The sequence below is a fragment of the Cynocephalus volans genome, chromosome 7 (assembly GCF_027409185.1).
Source record: "Cynocephalus volans isolate mCynVol1 chromosome 7, mCynVol1.pri, whole genome shotgun sequence".
Classification (NCBI taxonomy): domain Eukaryota; kingdom Metazoa; phylum Chordata; class Mammalia; order Dermoptera; family Cynocephalidae; genus Cynocephalus; species Cynocephalus volans.
The window spans coordinates 104,972,597-104,997,837 of NC_084466.1; the positions used below are offsets into that span (position 1 = coordinate 104,972,597).

Consider the following 25,241-nt stretch of genomic DNA (forward strand, 5'->3'; position numbering starts at 1 on the left):
CACAGTATAATTTAACCACACGTATCCCACTCACAAAATCAATTTGGAAATCTGGGTAAGGATGGTAGACTGAATATACACATTCAATTCTATTTCCTCTGCAAATCTCACTAAAACAACACTGAAGTGATTTTTTGAAAAAAGGCATAAGCCCAGAAGAATAAAGAAGAAGAGAATATCAATCAAAGTTTTGGAGCTAAGAAGGAAACAGGATAAGTAGTAACTGACTTAAGAGACCTGAGAAAACCAAATATTAAGCTGAAAGTGGGAAAAACTGAAAAGCAACCCAACTTTACACTGCAGAGCTCACCAAAAGAATTGGCAGCACAATTCTTGGTCACAAATTGTAAAGACAGAAAGGATGGCTATAAATCCACTTACGGAGCAGGTAGGACCCAAGAAGACTTCTCACTCTAGCAACCTGGCAATGAGTGAGGGTTCCTCTACCTACTCCAGAGGAACCCTGAGGTTTATTCTCTGGAAAGGGTGAATCAGAGGGTCTCTGGATTTGCAAATCTCTGGCACAGCTGAGAGTAGGGCTAATAGAGATTATTAAGTAAAAGTTTACAAACTGAATGTTGAGAGCCCCCAAGCCTTATTCTCCCACTAGAATGTTGGCAACCAAGTACCTTTCAGAATGGGACAGTCTTTGAAGAATCTGACTGGCACAAGAGAAAATACTTAAGGATAAAGACATTGACAATTTTCCAAGGAAATGGTTGTTATGGGTTGAATGGCATCCCCCCCAAAGACATGTTGAAGTCTGTTATGGACTGAAATATGTCTCCCCAAAATCCATAGGCTGAAACCCTAACCCCCCAGGTGATTATACGCCTTCTAAGGATGGAATGTTAAAAGAGATCATAAGGATGAGTCCCTAATCTGATAGGCCTCATGTACTTACATAAAAAGGGAAAGGAGAGATCTCTTTCCCATGTATGCACAGAGGAAAGGCCATGTGAGGACATGTGAGAAGGCAGTCATCTACAAGACAGATAGAGAGGCCTCTCCAGAAACCAACCCTGATGGCACCTTGACTTTGGACTTCCAGCTTCCAGAACTGTGAGAAAATAATTTTTGTTGTTTAGCCACCATCTGTGGTATTCTGTTATGGCAACACAAGAAGACTAACAAAAACTCCTAACTCCCAGTACTTCAGAGTGTGACCTTACTTGGAAATAGGGTCATTGAAGATATAATTAGTTAAGATGAAGTCATACTGGAGTAGGGTGGGCCCTTAATATGACTGGTGTCCTTATAAGCAGAGAAGAGACATAGACAAGAGAGGAGAATATCATGTGACAATGGAGTCAGAGACTGGAGTGCTAGAAACAATCAGAAGCTAGGAATAGGCAAGGAAGGATTCTCAATAGGTTTCAGATGTCCCTGTCAACATCTTGACTGTGGACCTCCATCCTAGAATTTGTGAGACAATAAATTTCAGTTGTTTTAAGCCACAGTTTGTGGTATGTCCTTATGGCAGTCCCAGAAACAAATACAATTATTTAGTCAAATCACCCTACAGTAAAGATCATATTCCACAAGGCTTTACATGGGCAAGGGCTCCAATCAGCTTTTATTATAACACTCATATATAAGCAGAGAACCAATCTATGAGAAAATCATACATAGAAGACAGAGGCTAAAGCAAACAAAAAACCAGAATTCAAAGGAAAGACCATGTAGAAAGAAGAACATTTCCAAAAAACTATTATTCATACTCTCAGAAAAAAGAGAAGAAATTTTAAACGTAATATAATTGGGTGCCATAGAAAAGGAATATTCGGAGAATCAAAAGAACTCAGAAATCTCACACATATAGGAGCAGAAATTAAAAGATCAACTGAAGGGTTAGGAAATAAAATTGAGTAACTCCATAAGGAAGTAGAATAAAAGACAAAGAGATGGGAAAGAGAAGGAAAGAAGATCAGAAAATTAGAGAATTAATCCAAGTATGTAATAATTGAATAAAAGGATACTCAGATACAACATACAGTGAAAATGGTGTGGAGAAAATCTTTAAAGAAATACTTTCAACCAAATTTCCCAGCGCTGACAGACAAAGGATTCTCAGACTAAAAGGGATTACTGAGGGTTTACCAAAATCGATTATAATTTACTCATACCAATGCACACCATCATAAAATTTTAAACAAATGGGAAGGCACATCATGATGAAATTTTAAACAATGGGGATATAGAAATGACCCCACAAACTTCCTGAATGGGAGAGAATAGGTAAGAATCAGAATCGCTTCATACTTCTCAACAGCAGCACTAGAAGTTAAAGACAATGAAGAAATGCCTTCAATATTCTGAAGGGAAATGATTTCCAATCTAGCACCTCAAAAAATTTACCTCTCATTTTAGCCTTCTCAGGAAGGATGCATTCCATTAAAATAAGGAAGTAAAATAAGAATGAGGAAGACAGACAATTAAGAAATCAGAGAATCAAAACAAGAGCCAATCCAGAATATCTAATGGATGTGAATGCACTGAGAAGAAATTTACACAACAGTAGCAGAGTTTGGGTCTGAATTTGCAATAAGAACAGAGAATACCAAACAAATGACAGCAACAATGACAACAACAAGACAGAGATTAATATCAGGGAAAGGAAAGGTCATGGTAGGATATGGTAAAGATGAGCTGTGAATAGTGTTTACATCACAAAAATGATTATATAACAAGTATTGTTGTAAGTCAGGTATGGATTTAAATGCTTTATGTTCATTGACTTGTATAATCCTCACAACCACCTGAGGAGGTATGTACTACTACTGCTCTCGTTTTACAGACAACAGAAATTAAGGCACAGAAAGGTCAAAGAACTTGCTCAAAGATAGTTAGTAGTGGCTAGGGCTGTATGATAACCCAGGCAGCCTGGTGCCCAGATATTGTGCTCTTTATCTCTATTTTCTATTGTTTCTTTCTAACTTTGTCTAAGGAGCATAAATATTGAAAATTACTCTGATCCAAATTATACTGTAAAGATGACACCGGGAAGCTATAGGGACAAGAAAATATACACATGTATAGTGGCACTCGGTAATTACTAAATCATCTTTCATAGAAGGATGTCAACTCATGATGTCCATCTGAAAAATTAAGGAATAGCAAAGTAAGCATGTTGTTTAGAATATGAAAATAAACACTAAAAGATTCAGATAAAAGAGTTGAAAGTTGTTGCCTGCAGAGAGTTAGAAATCGGATGGGAGGGTGGAAAACTGTTATTTTTCATAATAAACCCTGAAAAATTAATTAACTTAAGTAGTAAGCAAGTACAGCTTTGATGAAAATAAAAACATTAAAAGTAATTCAGAATAGAAAATAGATCAGTATGTGGCCCAATAAAACTAATTTTCAGTAAAATCCCACCTTAATCAGTAGGCTAATCTTTAATCTTTCTAAATTATTAAAACCATTGAATCAAATGAATATTTTTAATCTAAAATACCAAAGACACCTAGGAAACACTTCTTGACAATACAGAAAAGTTCTTCTGTATGCTTTTTTCCCCTTCTATCGCCACCCTAACACTAGTAGACAACTTCAGATTTTACTATAACAATTGTAGAACTGGCATGTGGTATATGTTCATTTTCCTATTACCTAAATATTCAGTCAAAATATTAGGTCACTTTCAAAAACCAAGTCAACAGTTTTAGAGGGCCATTTCTTTGTTCTTGCTCACAGTTAGTAAATCTCAGGACCAAATGTTTGATTTTGATTTTTAAGTGCTGTTTGCCAATCTTTTCATTGCCGCTTTCTCCAACATTCTTAGAATAAGAACACTGGTTTCCTAGAAAAGCTACAGCAATTACAAACGACTTGGAAGTATGCACTCTATTCTCAATTCTTGAGATGGTGTGAGCCTGAAAAAATTTGCAAAACCATACTAATTCTTTACTAAGTTTACATTTCAATTACTGCAAGACTGAAAGTCTTTAAGTAGGCCATATCAGCCACACTATTCAGGAAATTATATCGTAGGAAAGCTCTGTTTTAAAAATAGGCAAAGGAAGAAGGGAAGGTTGCCAAAATACACAGCACTTTCCGTTTGTTTTCATTTGAACACAGCATCTGTTTTATCAGGTGCAATCTACCATTTGCAGGCTTCAAGAGAAGGCTTAAGGGTAGCAGTTAGGGTGGGAAGAAGTAAATTAACTGAAAATGTTTGCTTTCTGAAAATAATTTTGAAATAGATATCAGTGGAATTTAGGTCATAACCAAATACCACAAAGAAACTAGGCTCTTAGATAAGTGTTCAGACTGTACTATATACTCCCTAACCCAGCAGAATCACCGCTGAAAAACTAGACCAATCCACTTAAGAAATGTACATGGCTCTTGTAAGTACAACTTAATATTAGATATATACTTAAAAGTCAAACTTTCTTCATTTTATTTATTTACTTATTCATTTATTCATTCAAAAAATATTGAGAAACTACTATACACCATGTATTGTTCTAGATACAGGAATATAACAATTAACAAAACAACAAAACCCTTCCCTATGAAGCTTATTCTGGTGCAGAAGACACACACATATATAAATAGAGAATATAATATCAGACAGTATAAATGGCTATTAAAAATATAACAGGGAAAAGAGAAATACCACATGTTCTCACTTATTGGTGGGAGCTAAAAATTAATATATAAATTCACACACACACACACACACACACACACATACACACACACACACACACAAAACCGGGTGGGGCGGGAAAGAAGATATAACAACCACAATTACATGAAGTTGATACGACAAGCAAACAGAAAGGACATTGTTGGGGGGGAGGGGGGGAGGGAGAAGGGAGGGAGGTTTTGGTGATGGGGAGCAATAATCAGCCACAATGTATATCGACAAAATAAAATTAAAAAAAAAAAAATCTATGAAATGCAAAAAAATAAAAAAATAAAAAAAAAATGCATGAGAAAAAAAAATATAACAGGGAAATTTTAAGAAGGTTAATTTTACTAAGAAACTACCACATACAAAACAAATTTCGATAGGATTGCCACACTTATGAGGACAGAGATCTAATAAAACTGTTACAGGTGAGGCTCAGGCTCTTTTGACAGGTGGGTGAAAAAAAAATAATACTCAAAATTTTTATCAGAGTAAAATTAGATTGGAAATACTTAAAGCATTGTCAAGACATTACATTCTTCTAATTTCATTTTTAAACTCTTAGTTCACAGTTGATTTAGTCACTTATGGGTCCTGTCCTCATTGCCCTTCCTGGAAAATATCTATACGGTTGTGGCCTCTAAAGGTTTACCTCTGAATTAATCAGAAGCATACTCACTGGCAGGTTGTGAGACTATTTCAACTTTTTCACAAAGCTAGGATCCTCGCCTATGTTTCTAAAGGTAGCATGGTAGAATAGAAAGAATAAAATATTAGAAACAGAAGACCTCCAATCTGGTACCAATCCTGCCTTTATGACCTATGTGACTCTGGGGCATTAACTACTTATAGGGCTGCAGTAAGGATCAGTGAGATTATTGGGGAAGGCAGAATAATGCTCCTCTTCCCCAAAGATGTCTGCATCTTAATCCCTGGAAACTGAATGTTAGGTTACATGGTAATGGAGAAACAGGTTGCTGATGGAATTAAGACTGCTAATCAGGTGACCTTGAAATGGAGAGTAACCCAGATTAGTCAAGTGGGACCAATGTAATCACAAGGGTTCTCTTAAGTGGAAGAGGGAAGCAGGAGAGAGAGAACCAGAGAGCTGGCAGCGTGAAAATGTCTTAGCCAATGTTGCTGGCTTCGAAGATGAAGGAATAGAGCCATAAGCCAAGAAATGTGGGCAACCTGTAGAATCTGGAAAAGGCAAGTTAACGGATTTTCCCTTAGAGCCTCCAGAAAGAACACAGCTCTGTAGACCTATTTTAGATTTCTGACCTCTAGGACTGTAAGAGAATAAATTTATGTCCTTTTATGCCAATAAAAACGTAGTAATTTGTTACAGCAACAATTAGAAACAATAATATGCAAAACTATTTTGAACTTGGTAGGAAATTATATAAGTTGAAATATTATTCCAAGATGATATTTCAGCTTAGTCTTTCTAGCAGCCTTGATGGTAGACATCTTGGTGACTGGGAGGTATTCAGATCTGTATCATATTTCCTTGTCAAAGGCAGATGCTTTCCTGTTTCAGTGCCTGACTATTTTTGCTTTTAGCCCTCGTTTTATTTGATTACTACGTAATTATCAAACCACCTCCAGCCACCTGCCTTTCTACTTCCCTAGTTTCTCTTCCATTGCTAACTATTCTGGTTTTCCCAAAGGGACAGTTAAGAAATCTTTTTGCTGAGTCACAGTATTACAGCAAAATTATTTTCAGATAATTCCTACTTTGTTAATGTGTTATTCTCTAAGAACAACTGTGCGAAGGAATATGCTGAATATATATCTAAATATACACACATATATGCATATACATATGTTTATTAATACCTATCAAGTTTTATAGTTCTCTCATCAGTTTGAATGTTAGTGGGTTTTCTTCCACAGGAAAAAATTATTTTTAGTTTATGAAGCAGAACTAAAATTTCATGGTTAGACCATTCTTATTAATCCCCAATTTACAAAATAATTTAGTAATGAAAATCTTAGTGTTGTATTAAGGAAATAAAACACATGAATGCATGTTTTTAACTCTTCAGAAATTAACATTAAAAAGTTAAATTGATACACAGTGATAAATACACCAATCTTTTTATAATGGTTCTCAGGCCAATCATTAAATAACATTTTTTTCCTGCTCTTTTAGCATTCACTGACACATAACAGGCCTATTTCTTTTTATTACAACTTATTTAATACCTTTATATTTCTTATTGCTATTTTACCTTTTATTTTTTATTTTAGGGGTAGTATTTCTGTGCCTGCTGATCACATCCTCAAACTATTAAAGCTTCTCATCTAAACTTCATTTTCAATTTGTACTTAACTTTTCTTCCCACAAAATCAAGCAGATTTGGGAGGGGAGATGGAAGAATACATTAGGCACAAATACATGCACAAAGACACACACAGAGGCACACCAGATATTGCATATCCTGGGTCTCTCTTTGGAATGCTTTATAGGGGAAACAAGCCAAATGTCGAGAGACATAATACCCTGTACTTCAACTGTATAGTTAATAAGATTCAGAAAAATATCTCATTTAATAACAATATCATAAATATTCTGAATAGGGAGAAGTTTCACATTTATTAAGCACTGGCCAGCAGTATACTCCCCATATCATATTTTCATAGTATTTGGAAATGATGGGCAACTCTTATTTTTATCTTTAAAAGAGAATTACAATTACAATATTACACAGTAGGGAAGAGTGTTGTCTAGGGAGATGTGCAAGGCTGTGAAGTGTTACTGTGTTACTACAAAAATTAACAGTGATTTCATGTCTATCAAATCTAGCAATAAAAAAATTTAGGTTGCATTTCATGTATTTTAGGTTTTTTTTTTCATTTTGTTTTTTCTAGTGATTAGTTTTTAATTTTATTTTACAAAAGTATTGGTCTATGACTTACTGGAAAAACAAAACAAAATAAAACTGGTCCTTTACCAGACAGCTTGAGCAGCAGTGTTAACAGAAGGTGAGTGCTGGCTTCTAAAAACTAATGTATGGCAGTACTAAAAAACAATACCTGAAGTATTTATTGCAACATATACTAAAATATATCCCTTCAAGCCACTTATAAAATGACTTTAAATTACTAGGATTTAATGTGGTTCCATTTCAAGACTGTTTCACCAATCCTAGACCCAAGATATATATATATACATATAAAATAAAAGGATAGAAAAAATTCAGAGCTCAATTAAATAACTTCCTGGGTTTTTTTTGTGTGTGTGTGTGTCTGGTCAGTATGGGGATCCGAACCCGTGACCCTGGTGTTACAAGGCTGTGCTCTAACCAACTGAGCTAACTGGCCAGCCTAAGTAACTTCTTTAACTCTGCCAGCTGTATTCCACCATTCTAATTGATTTGTATATACTTCACTTTAAAAATTAGTTTTATAAAAAAAGAGAAAAATGACTACAAAAGTTCAATAGAAAGGGTTAGTTATAAAAGTTTCAGAGTCCATCCCTTATCCCCCCAAAACCCTGAAAATATAGAATAAAGAATCATGATCTGATCTGTGATCATTTGATGAGTGTGATGACAAGACTATTGTCCAAGATCCTTTAGAAAGAATCACAACTATACACCCAAAAGAATCAAAAACAGGGACTCAAACAAATGCTTGTGCATGAATGTTTGTAGCACCACTATTCATAATAGCCAAAAGTTAGAACAATTCAAATGTCTTCAACAGATTAATGGATAAATAAAATGTAGTATATAGTACAGTAGAATATTATTCAGCCATAAAAAGGAATGAAATACTGACACATGCTAAAATATGCATGAACTTTGGAAACATTATGCTAAGTGAAAGAAGCCAGACACAAAAGGTCATATATTTTATAATTCCATTTATATGAATTATTCAGAATAGGGAAATCCATACAAACAAAAAGCAGATTGGTGGTTGCTAATGGCTTGGGTGAGGATGGAGAGTCACTGTGTAATAGACAAGGGGATTTATTTTTGAGTGATGAAAATATTTTAGAACTAGAAAGAGGTAGTGTGCAATACTGTGACTGTATTAAATGCCACTGAATTGTTCACTTTGAAATGGTTACTTTTATTATATGAATGCCACCTCAATTAAAAAAAGAGGTGGTTTTTTTTGATGTGCATTTTTTGTGTCAGCACTGACTGCTTGCCCTGTTGATTAACCACCAATAAGATATGTTTTTGTTATTCTCTGAAAATTGGTTCCATCACACACAGTAAACTATGTCAGGATTTATATGTGAGGAAGGCCATTTACTACTAAACAGTATGGATAAAACTGGAAACGAGAAGAAATAAAATGAGAAATAAAATTTAAAGAAATAATAAAAAATAAAAGCAATTAGTGAAATTTAAAAAATTAGGGAACACGGAAAAGGAAAATGAAAGAGAAGAAACATTGAGGACTAAAAACAAAATCATTACAAATAGAGTCTGAGTCAAGAAGAAAAAAGACTGCAACTGTGATGGAGTATCTGCATATTTAAATCAACCAGAAAGTGATTAAACACCTATGAAAGAATAAAAAGTCTTCGAAGCCAGAAAGACATTGTCTCAACGTATCTCTCAAAAGTCAAACAAGCAAACAAAAAGCCCCTGACCCCTTAAAATACTGGAATTTCAGAGCTATACAATTACTCTTCTTGGGAACCACACACTTATTTAAATGCCAATTGACAATGAACTATTTTTGAAATTCCACTTTGGAGTTGTCTTCAGAGTTAGTTTTAGGGAAAGATTAATTTCATTACTTCACATTTATATCACATTTTAACCCAAAACATTATTTTAGCTGCTTCTAGAAGAAAAACAATTTTTCTAGCCTTGTGTATCATTGACACATTAAACTAGAAGTAATCACTCATGAAACAATACTTACATATTCCTTTACGTTTTTTGTTTTCACAGCTTTGTATGAATAATATGCAGGATAAAGCATTCCAAACACCAGCCTAAAAATAAAAAGTATGAAAAGACCAATCAAACACAACAATGGTTCTAACATCTCATGAAAATTTAACCTAATCGAAAAGTAGAAGTACGTAGAAAACGAGTAAATGTAAATTTTTGCATAAACTAAACCAACTCAGAAAAGCAAAGTAAAATTACATATTTTATTTTATTTTTTTACAAAAAAGGTTGACTTAAATATTTTATACCCAGTTTTATGGAAATAAAAGATTTATCTTTTAAAAAAATAAATATTTGAAACGTTTTTTCTTATCACAAAAAATATTCTGTGGTTCCTTGCAGAACACTTGGAAAATGTAGAAAATCACCAAAAATAAAATTAAAATTGCTCCAACTCTGCCAGTCAGAGATAACCACAGGCAACATTTTATTGCATGCAAATACCACTTTTTATCTGTGTGTAGTATATCTAAAACATAAACATAACACATACACACACACACAATTTGTGTTAATGAAAACTTGGTCCACTTCACTAGTTAGAGAGGCAGTGGCTAGTAATTATGGAAGAGCTGTGAAACAATACGTCATATATTAATTACAATATGCATTAAAATAACTCTCTTTAAGCATTGATAAAATGACTTTAAATCACTAATAGGACTTAATTTAATGCCATGTGTTAAGATCACCAAATCCCAGATCCAAGAAACATGTACATACATATAATGAAGGGAAAGACACGGAACTGCTGTGACATAGTATACATGGCTTGCAACTGGCATTTCACACAATATGTAATGCAATTTTTGTCCTTAAACATTATTCTACAGTATTATTCTTAATGTCTGCAGTGCATTGCACATTGAAGTGCCCATACTTTATTTAAACAACCCTGTACTTATTGGCTTTTGGTTAATTTCTGAGTTTTTGCTATTGCACGTAACATTGTGAAAAACATTTTTGTAAATACTGATATTCACTTCCTGGTTGTGATGTTGCTGCTTCAAAGGGCACACACATTTTTACCTATTACCAGAATGCTCTCTAGAGAGGTTGTTTGTAAAAAGTCCATTTTACATTCCTATACATTGCCAAAAAAAAAAAAAAAGGTTGTCAGCTAAACAGGAAAAATAATCTTACAGCTGTTTTAAAGTGCATTTCTGAATACCAGTAAGTTTGAATATTTTTCAAGTGTTTACTGGTCTTTTGATGCATGGGTGTATCATATGCTTTTGTCTATGGGGGTGGGGGCAACTGTCTTAAATAGCCTTTTTATTTTAGGATAATTTCAGTTTTACAGAAAAGTTGGGAAGATAATACAGATAGTTCCCAAATACTCCATACCCAGTTTCCCCTATTATTAACATCTTATATTGCTATGGTGCATTTGTCACAATAAACTGATATGGATATACTATTTATGAACTAAACTCCATACTTTATTCAGATTTCCTTAGTTTTTTACCTAGTATCCTTTTTTTGTTTTCTGGATCCCATCCAGGATAGCACATTACATTTAGTTGTCTACTTAGTTCTCTTGGCTGTAAGTTTCTCAGACTTTCCTTGTTATGTTTTGATCACCTTTACAGTTTTGAGGAATAGTGGTCAAGAATGTCCTAGGATGCTTCTCTACTGGAATTTGTTTGATATTCTTCTCATGATTAGACTGAGCTATGCATTTTTTGGGATAAGACCACAGAGGTCAAGTACCCCTCTGTGGGGAAAAAAGAATAATTTAGTCAGGCTCCCTCCCTCAGGTCTGGCTGGGGGGGTCGAGCAGCACATTTCTTGTAAACGAGTTGGGTGTGAGTGGAGTTAGTGCGCATGTGTGCCAATGTATCTTTTCAGTTTTGTAGCTGTTGTGTGTTCTGCAGTTTGAAGCAGGCTGGCCAGCAGAAAGCTCGTGTGTAAAAACAGAGCATGATTACTCTGCTGGCAGCTGCTCAGTTTTCAGGTTTTTCTTTGGTCTTTGCTGGTAGCAGTTGAGTTTCTGCGTTTCTTTGTACTGCCTAGTTCTTAGACGTGTGTGCGCTGAATAAAGACTATTCCTACTTCAACCAAGGCTCCAAGGACCTTTCTGCAGGCTACCTAGCTCATAGGCCTGTGTGTGAAGGGTTTGTGAATGGGATCAAGGAGTGTGTGAGCTCCAGACCCTAGCCCCAGCTCTGCAATTGGCATAGTCGGCAGGATTACCCCACACCTTCTTATTATGTCAAGGGCACATAACTAATCAACATGACTTACCACTGTTAATGTTAACCTTGACCACCATGCTGAGGTAGTGTTTCATCAGATTTTGCCATTGTAAAGATATTCCTTCCCTGCAACTTTCCATACTGTATTCTTTGGAAGGAAGTCACTATGCACAGCCCACGCTTGAATGGGTAGTTATGATCCATCTCCCTGAGAGCAGAGATCCTACATAAATTATTTGAAACTCTTCTGCACAGGAGACTTGCCTTTTCTCCCCCAGTTATTTATTTATTCCATGATTTATTTATACCAGTACGGACTCATCACTATTTATTTCACACCTTGGGTTATCATCCAATATGACTTTGTTTTGTTGCTCAAAGCTTCCGCCATTGAGAGATCTTTCATTTAGCTCCTTTGATATCTCTTTTTCATTGTGAGTTTTTTTTGAGTACTTTGTTACTTTCTAGTACTACATCATGCTCCTGGGCTTATCTGTATATCTCCTGTACCGTTTCCAGAATCTGCCATTTTTCTCAGGAATCTAGTTCTTTTTATTGGAGAATGGTATTTGAAACCAAGATCTGGGTGCAGGGGTGCTCTCTGCTACTGGAGTATTGTTGGTTCTAGGTCTTTGTCTACTTTCTATGTTAACCAATATTTTGATAGGTTATTGTTATCTTTTGATTTTCTTTAAGAATTTTGCTGAAATGCATGCATATTGTATATTCATTTATTAGTGCTGCCATAACAAAATACCACAGACTGGGTAGCATCAACAACAGAAATTTATTTTCTCACAGTTTTGGAGGTTAGAAGTCCACCAAGATAGAGGTGTCAGCAGGTTTGGTTCTTCTGAGGACTCTTTTTTTGGCTTGTAGCTTTCTAGCTGTGTCCTCACATAGTTACCCCTGGGTCTGTGTGTCCTAACCTCCTCTTCTTATAGGACACCAATCACACTGAATTAAGGCCCACCTGAAAGACCTCATTTTAGCTTACCTCTTTAAAAACCTTATCTCCAAATACAGTCCCATTCTGAGGTTCCGGGGGGTTAGGAATTCAATATATGAATTTTGAGGGGACACATTCAGCCTAGAACACATACATTGTATATTTGTGGACCTCTTATTAAATAAGTAATTGCATCTGTATGAGCTAAGTCTTTCTTACAGTAAGCAAATATTTACTTATTTATATATTCTTAGTTGGTTATAGTTTATTTTTGGGGGGAACAGGGCAGTAAATTTCTGGTGATTTCCTTATCCCCCGGTTTAGGGCTTATGTCACCAAGTCAGAGGAGGAATGCCAAGGTTTTTCCTACTAGGAATTTTATCCTTACCAACTAGAAGCCACATCATTAACAATCTCTGCCTTACCTAACCACACTACCCTGTGAATGTTACTTCATGAGACGCGCCAACCTCCCGACTCTGGATATGGGATTCTTAGCTGTGTGGTGCTAGCTCTCCCCGCCCCCCAGCGTAGGGGCTTTCCAGCTTACAGATTTCTAGGAAAATAACTAACCAAGGTATAAACAAGAACACAATTCCCAGGTCTGCTGTGTGTTCATCCTCATTGCTGACACAAGGTATATAATCCCACAGTTAGCCATTATACTTATATTCTATACATTCAAATTAATAATTTTAATCTACTTTGTATTTCCCTTCACAACTTGGATACAATCAATGTATTGTCTTCCATAGTCCGGTACAATCTAGTACCACCAGACTAATTCAACCATGAGAGTCTTCATTTCTATCACTGGATGGGTTTTTGATGTCTCCTTCCCCTGGTACAACATCCATCCAGTCTGTAACCCAGTCCTGTTGGTTCCTCCTTGGTGAGAGTACATGAATACACCTTTTTCAAACTCATGGCCAATAACACATTTGGGCTCATGCCATCTCATTTGACTTACTGAATAGATTCCCTACACATTCCTCTGGCTCCACTGTCAGATCAATCTTTCTAATACATCTGCAGCACTGCCTTGCTTACAGACTTCAATAGCTGCCCTCCTCACCCTCTTGCTGACCAGCGCCTGTGGGGGGGCTCATCAAAATATAATTTGAAAAGCACTGCCTTATATAAACCATCTGTTCCAACATGGTTTCCTCATTGCATCTCTTGGAGTGTACGCTTTTTGCCTGGAATGCCTCCTCCTCTATCTTTCCTCCTCTCTTTTCTTTTCTTTCTTTTCTTTTTCTTGCTTAATTAAACCACATATTTTTCTTCAAAAGCCAACCCTCTTCCATAAACTTCTAAATCATTTTTATTTTGAATTTTAGAAGAACTTGTCAAGATTAGTCATTTTGCATTTAGTATATTCTATTTTAGATTGCTTGACCTGGTTTTTAATATACATAACTGGCTTCCAAAATAGATAATTTTCTCACACATAGTAAGGATTTGGTACTAGCTGATACTATGCATATAGGTAGCTTTGTGTTTATTTAACCTCTGTATTGAATAGAAGAAGTCAAATACATAGAATTTCCCTAACACCTCTGTCTTATAAGAGTAAAATAATGCATTTCATTTGCAACATGGGAAAGATTAAATGTCAATGAACAGCGAGACAATTTTTAAGGACCACCATTATTAATATTATAAGTTGTTACTGCTCCAACATGAATACAATGGAGTAAGTTATTACTAACATCTGTAATATTTTCTATGTCTCATTTTTTATTTTTTGGTTTATTTTTTTAACACTGGTGTCTACTATAGATGTTTGCAACCTGGGAGGTCAGGTATAAAATCAAAGCATGAGGACAGTGTATAAAATCAAATAAAATATATTTTAGAAGGCCACTTATAAGATAAACTCAGGGCTTATAAAGGGATTTTTATAAAGGGGAATTTTATTGCTTCAAATAAAATTCACCTATAAATTTGAATATTGTTTCAGTTACAGAGGCAGGAAGAAATAGTTACTCATTTCCTCTTCCTCTTATTTCTACCTAAAGAGAACTTTGGCAAAGTTCTCAAGATACCCTTCACCTTCACCAAGATAAAGTTGACTTCTGAAGGGTATGAATGCTAGCTATGTTGAAAAATCTACACTATTTTAAAAACAAAAAAATGCACTAGAGGGAGGTAGTCCTTGTATCATTTTACATATATGGAAAATACTTAAAATAGCTGTTTTCTAGGCAGATGTTCAGACCTAATCCATCCTTCACCGAAATTACTTGAGAATTATAGTATGTTTGAAGGTAAGTTTCAAAAGAAACTAGTAAGAGTGCTCTCAATACTAGAAGTAATAATGTCATCAAAGCATAAAAGTTATCAGCATCATTTCATAAAGAAATTGATTAAAAACTTCTTTTTTCTGATTAAGACCCTCAGAACAGTTTATTAGAATTTTTAGAAGACGCAGAAAGTATAAAATAGAATGTAAAAATCCATTACTGAATGCATCATCCTTCTTTTTTGTTAAAGGTTTCCCCAAACATTTATACATTTTTATTATAATTTTTAACACATTTTTTACAAGTCTGATAAACCACTCTCAATTGCTTTACAAAACCATAAAAAAGCATCAATAATAGTTTAATAACAAAATTGATCGAGTTAATTTATATTCAGTTTAAAAAGCACTAATACCAAGGTTTAAACTTTTCTTTTTTATTATTCTGTTGTCACTCTTTTAAAAAACTTTTTATGAAAAATGAAAATATATACAAATAGAATAGTATTAATATAATAAATCCCCATATACCTATCACCTAGTTTTAAGAATTAACAGTGAGTCACCCTTATCATTCCCATTTTTTTCTTTTTTAAAACATTATTTCAAAATATAATTAACATTTTAAAAACATAATTAATATTTTATAACATATTTAAAACACAATTAATTAATATCTTAGAGCATATAGATTTTTATCCTGTTCTTTCACTCAATGCTACTTTATTAGCATTTTCTTATATCTTTAAATATTTTTTAAGAACATCATTTAAGAACTACATGGTATAGTATTCCTTCCTATGAATGAAAATCATTTAAATCCTTTCCTATATGACTAGTATTTTAACTAATGACATGACAAGCGATCTTTTTATGATTACTAATAACAGCAATTATTTACTTACACTGTGTAAGAATGTTAAGCACTCTATGTATATCATTTCATTAATTCTCCCAATGACACCTAGAGATAGGTGCTATTTTAAATTCTATTTTACAGATGCAAAGACAGAGGCTTAAAGAAGTTAAGAAACTAACCAAAGTTCAAACAATTTGTAAGTTTGTTGGCTGGATTCAAAGCCAGGCACTCTCACTCCAGAATCCATACTTACAATCTCTATTTCCTAATGACATCTTCCTATAAGTGGAATAACTGGGTCAAAGCGTCCGAAATTTTGAAGGTCTTCGATATATATATATATACACATACATACATACATATAGCGCCAAACTGTTCTTTAGAAGGGTAATACCAATTTATATTCTTACTAGTAACGTATGAAAATACCCATTTAAGGACTGTTTAAATAGGGTAAGAAAAAAAAGTCAACAGATGGTAGAAGAGTCAGTAGCCATCAGGCTTTTTTTTTTTTTTTTAAACATATGAACCGTGTTTCAAAGATAGTAAAATAAGGATTAGAACAATCATGCAGTGTATAAATCACCCCTAAAAGAAAAAAAAAAAAATCTCTAAATAATATAAGATTAGTGGTGTTTACATTTAATTTGTGAACTACTTTAAATTTCCCCTAAAATTTTCTTTAGATTACAAATTTCCTCTCTAATGCTATAAAAGAATTTAAATTGCAGTTTATTAAAAATAAATATAACAAGTAGTTTATTACTGATAAAAATCTATATATTACAAATATGTAATATGACCATGCTCATACAGGAATTACTTGGCAAATTCTATTTTACTGCTTTCAGAATCGTGCTCCCAAACAAACAAAAAATGTAATTATGGTGTTCTATTAGACCAAGGGACAAAAAACAACTCAATGAAATTAGAGATTAATGAAAATGGGATAGCTTGTATTAAATAAACAAAATAAACTACAGGATCAAAAATCAGAATGATAGCAGAAAGATGTACCAGGCTTGTCAGGAGTTAGTCACAATGAACGTAAACATCATGTACACTCTCAAAAAGCAACACAAAATACAACACTCCAGGCTCTTATGAAAGAGTATAAACTATATCTGTAACTCAATTTACACTAGAGATGCCTGAGACCTGTGAAATTTATGTAAGATAGCCTGTAGTAAGGACGGCAAACAAATGCAGCAGTTCCTGTGCTACTCCCCTTTCCTATGATCAAGACAAGAGATGGCCAGTCACTTACTGTATTCGTTTCTTCTGACCCTGGTCTCAGAACCCTTGTCAGCACGGCACCGAACCTCACACTAACAAAGGACAGAATCTAAGTAAACCTATCTGTCATTTTTTGCAATCACTGTTCTAAATTTTTATTCCTCCAGGTGATGTCATCCTAACTTTGGATCAAGCTTGACCACCAGGTTATATTCATAAAATATTATACCTATCTCTTTTAGGGAAAAAGTCATATTACATTCTTGACTTTTCTTGAAATACATTAAGAACTGCTATGTGAAACCTGTAAGTATATATGAAATTTCATGTGTGAGATTTCCTTTGGAACTCAGTACAAAGCAATGCAATGCATAGCTTTCTCTGAGAAAATGATGCTTTTCATTCTGATAAGAATTATATTATTCCTTTTTTCCCTCATGGATTGGCAGGAAACTCAGTCAAATCTATTGTTAAACTATATCAACTATGGTGGTTCTTAGAATTGGCATATTTATATTTGTATATATTTACCAGATTTTTATTTTCTTTTATTGTTATTTTTCTCTAGTCTCAATTCTCTTATTTTTCTTCATATTTTAACATATCCATTTGGTAAAAAGATTTCTCAAATCATTTGAAAGAACATAATGAAGCAAAATTAGTTAAAATGTAGTAGTCAGTCCAATTATGCATGAAATTCAGCTCTAAGGTGCCAGGCAACTAAGAAAAAAAAAATTCCAGTTTAGGTTGCTGTGACTGGGAATCACCAGCGGTTCCTCAATTTAGCCATACATCAAAATCACCTGGAGAGCTTCTTTAATACCATTGTTCTTGTCACAAACTTAACATACACAATGAATTTAAACAATAGAATAAGGTAGAAAATGCAAAGGAAAAATCTTCTCCCATTTTGAAACAATCTATTTCCCTAACAATAGGCATGGAAAAAGTTCCTTGGGTATCCTCACAGTAAAACAATTTATACATATAAAATATATCAAAAACAAAGACTGTAAAAATGCAAGAACTCATCATTTCCTAACTGTTTTATTCCTAATTATTTTACTCCATTTTACTATACCCTTGGAGTGATGTATATGTATTCTATCTATATGGTGGAAATACTCAGTGTGCTGTGTGCATCTCTTCCCAGTTCCACATTTAGTGAGGTTACACTGGTAGCTTGAAATAGGCTATTGTAGGGAGTATTTACATGATAGAAATTAGCAAATGATATGAATCAGTCCCCTTTACCCCCAGTTGTTAAGCATTACCAACACACTACTGCCTACATGTGTTTTAGACAAGGGAAACTATCAGGAGGACAATGGAACACCATACATAAAGGGAATTCACATAACTTAGTGAAAACAAAAAGGCAGCCCATTATTAAGAATACGAAGTTTTAAAATGGCTTCTCATTCCATTTTTTTTTTTTTTAAAAGATGACCGGTAAGGGGATCTTAACCCTTGACTTGGTGTTGTCAACACCACACTCAGCCAGTGAGCGAACCGGCCATCCGTATATGGGATCCGAACCCGGGGCCTTGGTGTTATCAGCACCGCACTCTCCCGAGTGAGCCACAGGCCGGCCCATTCTCATTCCATTTTAATGGTAATTAAATAAGAGAAAGAGGGCAAAATTTTCTGCCCTCTATCACAGTTCACTCCAATTCAGTTTGAATATTAGTTCTCTAATATTAACACAAACTGTAGTAAATTTTAAAAATAGAATCAGAATCTTAATATTACTAAGGAATCTTAGAAATAGTCTATAAACAGTCATTTTCTGACTTTTTTCAAAATAGTATTTCCCACTCTCCCCCTCCAGAGGAAATCTTTCTTAGGAACCTCATAAATAAAAGTTATAAATGCAATTAACTGGTGCCTGAGACAGTTTAATTTTATTGATTATAGAATCCTCCAAGGAATCCTAAACCCTTGAGAACTATTTGAAAACCATTCTCGATAAATGGTTCAGTAATTCCCGGACTGTCTGTGTATAAGAATCAACTTGGAATGAGACTCTTTGGAAGTAGGGTCCAAGAATCTAAATTTCTAAATTCTGCATCTTTGACAAAGTAAGGTGTGACAATATTATGCTTACTTTGGTTCTGGATTTAAACTGATATGATTAAGCAATATGCTGTCAGTATGGTAAACTAGTTTCTGTCTAACTGGATTTTTAAAAGTAATACGAAAGTGACTGTAGGTTATCTTGACTTTTGCCAAGCTCTATCCTTTACTTAGACATTAAAATAAATATTAGCAACCATGATAAAGGAAAAGAGTTACACAGAGTAAACGAAAATGACAATAATTTAATAAGCCTTTGTTCTTCCTTAAAACCAAATGATTACAAGTGGTGCAAGGTCTAGTGATAACCAATGTACCTGTGTATATTCCTTCAGTGATAAACTTTATCCATGAGTCATTCTGCCACTGTTTAAGCAGTCGTCAGGTAGCAAAAGTTCATGCTCAATCACTGCCAAAATAATATGTAACTTTTGTCTCATACAAATTTTAAGAAAAAAGAGATTTGTTGCTAAAAATTCCTGTTAGTAGAGAATTCTCAGTTAGTAAAACAATGGCTAAATGGCTATAACCTTCAAGAAAAATATGAAAATTATATATAGGAAGAAAAGGTCAAACCCAAGGAAAAAAAAATCCCAAATCCTGAATTCTATAACCAAAGGTACAAGTTTAAAACCACCAAGTAGAGAAAAAGACAGTAAAAATTCCTTTGAAGGACTTTATACATGTTTTTAATAATAGTCATCAAGAGCTATGAAGCCTGGAATTTTCATGTTGTCAGAGCTAAACTTCTAATTTTACTCCAGACCTTCTAATTTCTACTCTAAAAGGAAAGCTAAAGATAAAACTGGAGGGGTGGGGGGGTGGTGGTGGAAGGGGGGTGGGTGGGAATCAAACCACAGTAAATGAGACTTGAACTTCTTCACTGCCTCATGCCCTCTCCCCTAGCCACACCCTTACTCCCAACACAAAGGAGTGGTAGACCCCAACCAAAGAAAAATGTTTAAAAATTAGAGTGCTGAACTTGGTACAGAGTATACTATAGAATCAGGTGCTACACACCCTTGAAGCACCCAAGAAACTCAGCATCCTGTGGGTAGAATTCCACAGAATGGCTCACATAGCTTAAAGATGATGACGGTCCTCACAATCTCCTGTATTCCACAGGTTACCAGCTGCAAATTTTCCATTCTGATGGTCCCTACAAATAAGAAATTTGAACATAGGGTAGGTGTTTTTGTTCTGTTTCTATAGATTATAAAAGTAGGGCTCAGAGAGATTAAGGATCTTATGACTTAAGCGTTCAGCAAGTGTCAAAGCCAAAACATAATAAACACAGAACTTCTAATTTCAAGACCTACACTCTTTCTTCCACATCAAAACAAAACAACACATTGTACTTCATACAATGTAGAGCTCACAGCAGATCCCTAATATTAGCAGTTGAATGAAGTCAACATTAAAAGCTTATCCAAGTAATTGTAATTGTGACCCACTGATACACTACTGTCATATATAAAAAGAGATCTGAACCCATGTTTTTGATTGTGTACTAAATATACATAAAGGAATCTCCATATCTTAATCAACATTCATCATACTCTCTAATTCCTATCAAACTGGGTAGGTAGCTATACTTGAAGGAATTAAGAATTAGTCATATCCTGTTGCTTTGTGTTGCTTTGTCCCCCACGGATTTGTCACCCCACTTCCCCTGGGTGACGGAGATGCAAAAGATTACTCAAAGCCCATCTCCTCTGAGCAGTGAGAGACCCCAAAGTGGTTAATCTCCTGTTGGGAACGCTCAAGCTAGAGGCATCCCTTCCTCGGGAAATTAACCCAGAATTGGGGTTCCCGTCCTGCATTTATTTTCCAGACCAGGAAGTTACAGGAAGAGAACATAGGTGGGGTTATAGTTTAACAATATAGGCTCGTAACTTTCAGTGAAACAAGCCAGATGACATTCCAGTAAGGCAATTAACAAAAGCTGATCTTAGCAAACATTCCTTTTCCCTCTGTCAGTTTTCCAGCAACTTAGATATCAATCAGTAACTAATCTGTCTTTGAGCCAGCAACCTTGCTGTGCCACAATTCTTATCTTGCAACAGAGACTTATAGCCTGAGGAAAATTTCCAGTCCTCCACAAGGTCAATATTTGAAACTGCAAGACTTTGGAAAACCAGGCCCTGTGAAGTACATATGCTTTTTAGTATATTCCACAAAATCCTCTGGCCAATTCCTGACTCCTGAGTAACTCTTTAACTAAGAGGAACTATTTACTTCATTTGGCCCCTTGGCACAGGATTTGTAAAACCTGAACTTATAACCTTAGCCCTGTTGACTCAAAGGTAACTAGAGAGTTCAGCTGTAATCTGAAGTTGTAAAGAAAAAGCTTCTGGTGAAGAAAAATCACACACAAGCCAATTTTGAAAACGTTGAGAAAATTTCCTCTCCTAAAATACATCCCTTTACACAAATAGAAAGGATGAGTAAGGAAAGCCATAAACATGGATTCTACCCTATTCTGTGCAATTCATTCTGTACCATCTGACCACAAAGTGAACTTCCTGAATTGAACTCAGATCTAAAATTTCTGCCAAGTCCTCCCATAGAACATTTATACCTACTGTGCAATCTAAGCTACAATCACCTAAGTCACCTCATGAATGAGCACTACAGCTCTTTACATGGCACCATCCAATCTGAAGTGAATTTGATGTTTTGCTTTCTAACAATTTTTCAATTCTTCTCCATTAAACAAGAACAGATATCACTGATGGCTTACCAGGTGCCAGGAGCTGTTTCTTCTATCACTAGAAATACATCAGTGAACTCACTATTGTTTTTAATTAAGACTAAATTTAAGATGATTTAGAAACCAAAACATCCTATTTTCATATTACTTAACCTACTTCCTTCATTTATTCAAAACATCCTAGTACCTCCTACTATCTCCAACTCAGTAATTTTTTCCAAGGCCACTCCCTACAGCTAGAACAATCTCCCTCTTTATGTTGAAAGCTCTCCCTCCTCTCATAGGCTCCCTGCATGTTACTGTATCTTTCATAATGAGGTTGAAAAAAGGTTTGGTCATTTTATTTTGTAGAGCAAAAAAACAATAACAGAAGATACATTACAAAACTAACAACCAGAACATACGAATTGAGTATTATAAAAGCATTTAAAAATATTTCCCATGTTCTCTTGAGATGGTCAGTTGACAGAGGAAATGTCTAAGTATTTTCCTAATACAAGAAAATCAGAGAGGTGGGAACTTTATTTCTATCTTGGGTAGCTGAACAGAAAAAGAAATAAACATGTAACACAAGAACTACACCAGCATTTAATTTAATTCTGACATCAGTAATTACAGCACAAAACTGGCATGCCGGCTGGCTGGCACTACCAAGTTCCCTGCTCTTATGAAACATCACTTACTGTTTCATGAAAGCGAGTTTGTGATTATACTACTGCCGCTCAAGAAATGTTATAGTCTCCACCAATCCTGACTTTGCTCTTTTTTTTCCTCCCTAAAGAAACACATAACAGTGATTAAATGAAGGACAGTTGATCTATCAACTGAAAAGGAATATTAAAATTCCTCATAATGAGGGGAGTGTTCCATGTTAGGGACACTAAAGATAAATGCAATGTCCCTTGATGGAAATTTGTATTAAAAACAACAACAATGCAGCTACCTACCGCATTATTGGGGCAACTTGGGCATTTTGAATATGAACTGTACTTAAGGTGTTAATATTTTATCAATGTTATACTTATTAGATGGTATTAGTCTTGTGGCTATATAAGAGAATGCCTTACTTAAGAGATATAATAATTAGAACTGCTATGTCATTATGTCTGCAACTCACTTTTTTAAAATAGATTTTAGAATAGTTTTAGATTTACAGAAAAATTGTGAAGATAGTACAGACAGTTCCCATATATTCCCATACCCAATTTCCCCTATTATTAAAATTTTACATTGGTATGGTACATTTGGAAACAATTAATGAGCCAATAAGAATATATTATTATTAATTAAAGTCCATACTTTATTTAGATTTGCTTGGTTTTTACATAATGTCTTGTTTCTGTTCTAGGATCCCATCTGGAATCTCATCCATTTGCCACATTACATTTAGTCATGTCTCCCCAGGATCCTCAGGAAGTATTTTAAGCCTTTCTTATCTTTGATAACCTTGACAGTTTTGAGGAGTGGTAGGTGAATATTTTTTAGATTTGCCTGATGTTTTTCTCATGGTTAGACTCAGGACATGGGTTTTGGAGAAGAATATCACAAAGATGTGCCATTTTCATCATATATCAAGGGTACATACTATAAACATGACTTATCACTGATGATCTTAACCTGGATCACCTGGCCGAAGCAGTATATGCCAGGCAAAGATATTAACACCCCTTCTCAGCTTTCCATACCATATTCTTTGGAAGGAAGTAACAATGTACAGCCTATATTTGAGCAGTGGGGAGTTATGCTCCACTGCCTTGAGGACGGAGTATCTACATAAATTATTCGGATTTCTTCTGCATGAGAAATTTGACTATTCTCTACTCATTTACTTATTCAATCATTTGTTCATATCACTATGGACTCGGGATATTTATTTTATACTTTGGGTTATAATCTAATACTACTTCATTTTGTTGCTCAAATTGTTCCAGATTTGGTCATTGGGATCTCTTTTAGTTGACTTTTCCTATGTCCCCTTGAAATATGTCCATCATTGTTTTTATTTTATTTTGAGCAGTTCTTTATTTTCTGGCACTATAAGATGCTCCAGGCTCATCTTGTATATTTCCGGTCCCATACCTAGAATCATCCATTTCTCTAAGGAGCTCTGGTTCCTTTTACTGGAGAATGGTATTTGAAACCAAGATCTGTACACTAGCTCTTCTTGTTGCTACTGGAGTGTTGCTGATTCTAGGCCACCTCTGTCTATTTTATATGCTAACCAGAATTTTTGTAGGTTACTGTTACCTTCTGATTTTATTTATGACTTTTGCTGAAGTGCATATATTGTATATTTGTGAACCTTTGCATTAAATAACTGTTTGCATTTATATTATGCAAGTCTTTCCTATACTGACAGCAAGTAAATGCCTTTATCTCTCTATATTTTTAGCTCATTTATAACTTATTTATTTTATCCTGGTGGGGAGGGCAGTAGATAACCAATGACTTCCTTATCCCTCACATTCTTATCCTTCCTTAACCCTGAGCTCTGGGTTTGTGGCTTATGTCACCAGGTCAGAGGAGGAATACTAAGTCTTTTCCTGTTGGGGATTTTATCCTTACTAACTAGAAGCCACATGAATGAATAACAACCTCTGCCTTACCTAACAATACTACCTTGTCCTCAGACTCCGAATATAAGATTTCTAGCTGTGTCACAGAGCCTAGGGCTTTTCAATTTAACCAATTAAACTTATTACCCGTCCCCCTGCCAGTACCCCTTCCCAGCTTAGAGGCTTCTAAAAAAAACTAACCTTAAGAACTGAGGTGTAAACAAGAACACAATTCCCAGGTCTGCTGCGTGTTTATCCTCACTGCTGACACTAGGTATCCCATAGTTAGCCATCATAGTTATATTTTATACATTCAAGTTAATAACTTTAATCCATTTCATATTTCCCTCTGGAACTTGGATTAGTATCACCAGACTTAGTTCAACATGTGATTCTTCATTTCTATCACTGGATGGGTTTTTGACGTCTCCTTCCCCTGGGTAGGTACAACATCCATCCAATCTGTGACCCAGTCCTGTTGGTTCCTCCTTGGTGAGAGTACATGAATACATCCTCCTCTTTTATTTTCAGATTTGGGGCCAATAACATTTGGGCTCGTGCCATCTCATTTAACTTACTGAATGGTTTCCCTACACATTCCTCTGGCTCCACTGTCAGATCAATCTTTCTAATACATCTGCAGCACTGCCTTGCTTACAGACTTCAATAGCTACCCTCCTCACCCTGCTGCGGACCAGCCCCTGTGGGGGGCTCATCAAAATATAATTTGAAAAGCACTGCCTTATATAAACCATCTGTTCCAACATGGTTTCCTCATTCTGTCTCTTGTATTTCTATTTTAATCTTGGAGTGTATGCTTCTTGCCTGGAATGCCTCCCTTCC

At 35.0% G+C, this 25,241-nt stretch overlaps 1 protein-coding gene across 3 annotated transcripts in view; it reads right to left on the reverse strand.

Annotated features, from left to right (window-relative positions):
• REEP3 (receptor accessory protein 3) overlaps positions 1-25,241 on the reverse strand; it is an 80,731-nt gene that overhangs the window by 30,091 nt on the left and 25,399 nt on the right. For 2 of the 3 annotated variants that reach the window (XM_063103411.1, XM_063103412.1), the window contains exon 2: positions 9,536-9,608. The exons of the other annotated variant lie outside the window; for it this stretch is intronic. In XM_063103411.1, coding sequence (XP_062959481.1) covers positions 9,536-9,608 — 73 coding nt within the window. The remainder of the gene's footprint in view (positions 1-9,535; positions 9,609-25,241) is intronic. 3 annotated transcript variants of the gene reach the window in all.